Here is a 3,595-nt window from a genome sequence, read left to right as displayed (position 1 = left end):
TGTCCCCCCAGCATGGGGTCATTACTTGGGGTGCTGGAGGGTCTTTTAACAACTTTTTTTTAATTTTTATTTAACAGTCTTGAATTTTTTTCCCTGTGCCGGCATTACACCGACTAGTACACCTCACCTGCCACTAGAGGCAGACTGGCCAATCTGCCTTCCTGCACCTCAATGGGTAAATCATTTAGAAAAATGATTGCATTCAGATAATAATCAGAGATTTCCCCATTAGTGGGTGGGAATGTTTACAGAGGGGCTTAAAGGTTAACAAATTATTTAAACTAAGTGTTATTGTTGTCATTTTGAACAAGAAAGGGTTAATAGGATGCACTTACATTACCATTAATACTTTGGAATCAGTCACATGTTTTAAGTGCACCTGTCTCCTGTCATCCAGGTGTTTATGTCTGCAGTACACAGGTCTTACCACAAGGTGGCACTATTTCTTTACATTCAGACACCCCCATAACAAAGTATTGGCTCCCAGGTTCGGCTTTCCTCCGCCCCTGAAACTGAGTGGGGCCCTAATCTGAGGGCCACAGCCCTCCCCCTGCCCTGAAATAAACCTGGCATGCTGTGCATAGTTCATAAAGCTGAAACTTTACATCAGATTACTGGAAATTTACATTTTCTTAAATTAAACTTTTTATATTTTATGTTTTAAATAACTCGTAAAGTTCCCTGACAAAGAGCAAACTTTATAAATAAACCTAAAACAGTCCCAATAACCAAAAACCTTCCGCCAAAAACATGGCGGGCGGCTTGTGGACAAAAACTAACGACGAAACCTGGCGTGCACTGGAGATGAGTTTAACCGCATGTTTACGAATGTCTGAAGTTGTCTCCGTGGAAACAACATTACCATGAGTACTAAGGGGGCATCTCCATGGAAACAATGTTACCATGTGTAGTAAGGGATTGTCTCCGTGGATACAACATTAGCATGAGTACTAAGGGGGCAACCATGTGTAGTAAGGGATTGTCTCCATGGATACACCGTTACCATGCATAGTAAGGGTTCGTCTCCGTAGATACAACAGTACCATACGTAGTAAAGAGCCGTCACCATGCATACAAGGTTACCACATGTAGTAATGAGTCCTCTCCACAGATACAACGTTACCACAAGTAGTAAGGGATTGTTTCCATGGATACAACATTACTATGTGTAGTACGGGATTGTTTCTGTGGATACAACGATACCATACGTAGTAAAGAGCCGTCTCCATAGATACAATGTTACCACGTGGTAAGGGATTGTTTCTGTGGATAACCGATACCATATTTAGTAAGTAAGCGGTTGTCTCCATGGATACAAGGTTACCATGCATAGTAAAAGAGAATTTCCACAGATACAAGGTTACCATGTATAATAAGGCATCGTCTCCAAGGATATAATATTACAAAACTTGATTGTCGCCCATGGTTACAAGACACGGTAATAGAATGTCACCTGGAAGCGACAGGTGCCTAAAAAGACAAAAACTCATCCCATTGGAGGACATGGATTCCATGCTTACGTATGTACCAATCAGGAAAGTCCTAGTAAGTGCCTTCGCCGTTTCAGTGTCAGAACTCCTGCAAATTGTCGCCATTTCATCCGGCAACACAAATTCATTTCACCAATAAAAAACTTTGTGCAGCTCAATTCAGCCGCTTGTTTGCGTCACAGAGAATAAAAATTCGGATTTTAACCCCCCCCCCCCCCCCCCCCCCCGTTCCGTCCCGTCCCCCCGGCAGCCATCAGTGTATAGGTTGCGTCCATGGAACAGTCGGGATCAGCCCTGTAAAGGTTGTGTCGTCCGTTATTGGAAATGTGTCCCCTTTCTAAAGAATGAAAGGAAGAGAGAGCGGGGTCACCGCTAATAATCGCTCTCTAACAGTCAGCTCTCTTCTCACCGCTCGGCTGGGGGTGGAGCAGCGCGTCCTTCTTGGGTTATCAGTGGTGGCCGTCCGGTGACGCCGATCGGCGCTCTCAGCTCTCCGACGATCCGGTTTCTGCGTCTCTGAGGTCCTGCACGCTCTCCGCCTCCTCTGGAATGTCCTGCATTCTCTGGAATTCTGGGAAGAGACACAGAATTGGACAACCTGGATGAGTAGCTGAGGCAGTGACCCCACACTGGGGCATCCTCTACGGGGTCACAAACATCAGACAACTCTCTAAATATATATACGTGATTATTGAATGTTGTCACTGCCCTGGCACTCACCTCGCGTGCTTGACGGCGATATTGGCGGTCCTCCGCCTTCTTCCTCTGACGATTCTGTTTCTGCAGTCTCTGGCAGCCGCTCCAGCTCAGTCAGATCGCTGAACTCATCTTTCTGATCGGAATCCTCCTGCAAGGTAAGGGTGGGGACCGAGCCGTCCACAGCAGCTATAGAGCGACGTTCGTGGCCTATCTGTGGAAGGAAACAAGTAGAATGAGCTAGGGATATGTCCTATAAAGTGTAACCTGGGTATACAGCGCCCCTAAGTGGTGCAGCAGTGTAAAGAGGATTGAGTGCACACAATCCATAGTAAAAGTGCCACTTGGTCCTCATGCGGTGCCAAGAAAGGGGGTGCACAGACTGCCAGCATGCACCCCTTTGCATACAGGTTCTTGGAGTATTCACTATACATATTGGGGGCTTGGCTGGAGTTAGGAGATACCCTAAAACACATCAGAAAGTGGCTGTAAGAACACCTACCTGGGGTGGAGTAAAGGTTTGATACAGGGCGTCTCCGGCAGGCAGGCTGCGTCGTCTTGGGTCGGTCCCTCTCGGACTTCTGCCCATGTCGCCCAACCCGTTGCCCTTCTGTAGAACAGCCAGCTGCCTCTTTCCCTCCTCCAGTTCCCGTTCCAGTCTGCTCCGCATCTGCTCGCTTTCCCTGAGCCGAGTCTCCAAGGTCCCCGATTCCTGCGCCCGCTCCTCGCACTGCCTCCTGCAGCGACGCAGCTCTTCTTGCAGCAGGGTGTGCTGGCGCTGGAGGAGGGTAAGCTCAGTCCCAGACTTGTCTATGTTCTTGGATGGGGGCTCGGCTACAGACAGGTCTCTGGAGTTGGTGCGGGACAGGCTCTCTTTCTTATCACTGCGGTTCAGGTTGTCCTTCTTATCGGTGCCGTCGGGCATCTGAAGACTCAACAGACTGTCCTGCTGGCACACCACCACCTAGCAAAGAAAAACAGCCATTACTATCAGTGCCACCAGGGGGAGCTTTGGGGTGGAAGCGCCGATTTTATGGCTTGGGACATGATGTGATGGAGGCAGGGCATGCTGAGTATTGTAGTGCCTCACCTGAAGTCCATGTAACAGGTTGTACAAGTTGGAGATCCTCTGCAGAGCCTCCTGAAATATAAATGAGATTTATTAATCACGCTTTCCATTAACACTGAGTTATAGAATCTTGGGGGGGAAATTCCCCCATCTAGGGCTGTCTAAATAGTGGCAATTCAGACCCTAAAAAAAACATTCTCACCTCCTGGGGGCTCTTATTCTGCAGCTGGTTGCCATTCCGGTCCTGCAGAACAGAAGAATCATAAATTAGACATAAAATACTTGTGACCCCAATTTCTATCTACATAGGGGAATCAGGACCTCATTCCTCCTGCTGCTG

General features: G+C 47.8%; 1 protein-coding gene across 1 annotated transcript in view; it reads right to left on the bottom strand.

The window, feature by feature from the left end:
- Positions 1-1,869: 1,869 nt before the first annotated feature.
- ARHGEF2 (Rho/Rac guanine nucleotide exchange factor 2) overlaps positions 1,870-3,595 on the bottom strand; it is a gene marked incomplete in the record, with an annotated part of 45,081 nt that continues 43,355 nt past the window's right edge. The window contains 5 exon segments of the mRNA XM_072428663.1: positions 1,870-2,061; positions 2,211-2,400; positions 2,689-3,150; positions 3,277-3,327; positions 3,458-3,499. Of these exon segments, the coding sequence (XP_072284764.1) occupies positions 1,976-2,061; positions 2,211-2,400; positions 2,689-3,150; positions 3,277-3,327; positions 3,458-3,499 (831 nt within the window).

This window comes from Pyxicephalus adspersus, chromosome 12, assembly GCF_032062135.1.
Source record: "Pyxicephalus adspersus chromosome 12, UCB_Pads_2.0, whole genome shotgun sequence".
Classification (NCBI taxonomy): Eukaryota; Metazoa; Chordata; class Amphibia; order Anura; family Pyxicephalidae; genus Pyxicephalus; species Pyxicephalus adspersus.
This window is presented reverse-complemented; position numbering and strand designations above follow the sequence as displayed.